This window comes from Tenrec ecaudatus, unplaced genomic scaffold (genome assembly GCF_050624435.1).
Source record: "Tenrec ecaudatus isolate mTenEca1 unplaced genomic scaffold, mTenEca1.hap1 Scaffold_95, whole genome shotgun sequence".
NCBI classification, from domain to species: Eukaryota; Metazoa; Chordata; class Mammalia; order Afrosoricida; family Tenrecidae; genus Tenrec; species Tenrec ecaudatus.
In genome coordinates this window covers 548424-549949 of record NW_027459704.1, presented here as the reverse complement: position 1 = coordinate 549949, position 1526 = coordinate 548424, and the positions used below count along the sequence as shown (strand labels likewise).

At 48.2% G+C, this 1526-nt stretch overlaps 1 protein-coding gene across 1 annotated transcript; it reads left to right on the top strand.

The window, feature by feature from the left end:
• The first annotated feature begins 545 nt into the window (after nt 1–545).
• On the top strand, nt 546–1064 carry LOC142436921 (translationally-controlled tumor protein-like). The gene has a single exon (XM_075540262.1). It carries the CDS (start codon nt 546–548, stop codon nt 1062–1064), a length of 519 nt encoding a protein of 172 aa, XP_075396377.1.
• The last annotated feature ends 462 nt before the right edge of the window (nt 1065–1526 follow it).

Genomic DNA, 1526 nt, shown 5'->3' with positions numbered 1-1526 from the left:
AGCAGTACATACCAATCTGTTTGCCCTGTTTATATTGAATACAGCAAGTAAATCCATATCTTCAAAATTCAATATAGATTACACCCAGTTCACCCCAAAAGTAGACTTGTATGCTTTCTGTTACACATGCTCATTATGAAAGAAATAAATACAACACTTGTAAGGCTTTCACAAACAGAAAGTCATTCTCTTCCCATAGGGGTGGGTAGAAAGTTACATTTTATGTGACTGGACCAATACATAGCATAATGAGAATTTTAGAACATATTGGGATTGTCAATGATTACATCTTGCTTGCATGCACAATAAGTGCCCATGGAAGCAGAAGTCAAGAGATCAAGTGAACCATGACAGTAGATAAATCTGCTTCAAAAGACATCTTGAAAGTGTTGAAAAGCACCCCGCCCCTTCTGCCAGATGCCCCTCCCCTTGCGCCGGCCGCCCCACCCCCAGCGCCAACTGTAACTTTCGCTCCCTTCAGCGCTGTCCTCTTGGAGCTCCGAGCTGCCCGAAGCCAGCGCAGCCACCGCCCTCTCGCCACCGTCATGATCATCTACCGGGACCTCATCAGCCGAGATGAGCTGTTCTCTGACGTGTACAAGATCTGGGAGATCACGGGCGGGCTGTGTCTGGAAGTGGAGGGTACCATGGTCCGCAGGGCCCAAGGCCACATCTATGACGCGCTCATCGGCGGCAACGCGTCCGCCGAAGGCCCCGAGGGCGACGGGCCCGAGCACAAGGTGGTCACCGACGTGGACATCGTCATGAACCATCACTTGCAGGAGACCAGCTTCACCAAGGAGGCCTACAAGAGGTACATCAAGGACTACATGAAATCCCTCAAAGGCAAGCTGGAGGAGCGGAAGCCGGAACGCATGAAGCCCTTTATGACCGGGGCTGCCGAGCAGATCAAGCACATCCTCGCCAATTTCAAGAAGTACCAGTTCTTTCAGGGCGAGAACACGATTCCCGACGGCATGGTGGCCCTGCTGGACTACCGCGAGGGCGGCGGGACCCCGTACATGATCTTCTTCAAGGACAGCTTAGAGATGGAGAAGTGCTGACAGTGGGCAACGCACGACCGACCGCCCGACCGCCCCTCCTCCTAGCTGTCTGCGGTCCGCCCACACGACACCAGGACCGAGACAAACGGAACTGATGCCATCATGAGCTCTGCGTCGACTTGTGACCTTGACTTGGAGCGGTGACCTTGATTTTTTGGAGCAGAGGCTTTTTTTTAAAGAAAAAAACACACAAAATGTCGTGTAGGTTGTCTAAAAATAAAATGCATTTAAACAAAACTAAAATAAAGAGTTGGAAATGCAACAAAAAAAAAGTGTTGAAAAGCAAAGATGTTACCTTGAGGATTTTAAAGTATGCCTGCAGAAGCCTTGGAATTTTCTGATTCTTTCTTTTTCCTCAAACCATTTTGAGAACTAATCCAGATATCACATCATTCAATAGTTGTATCTTGTCATGCAAATGACTATCAGTTTCAAACATTTTCTTTTGGCTTATATTTCTTT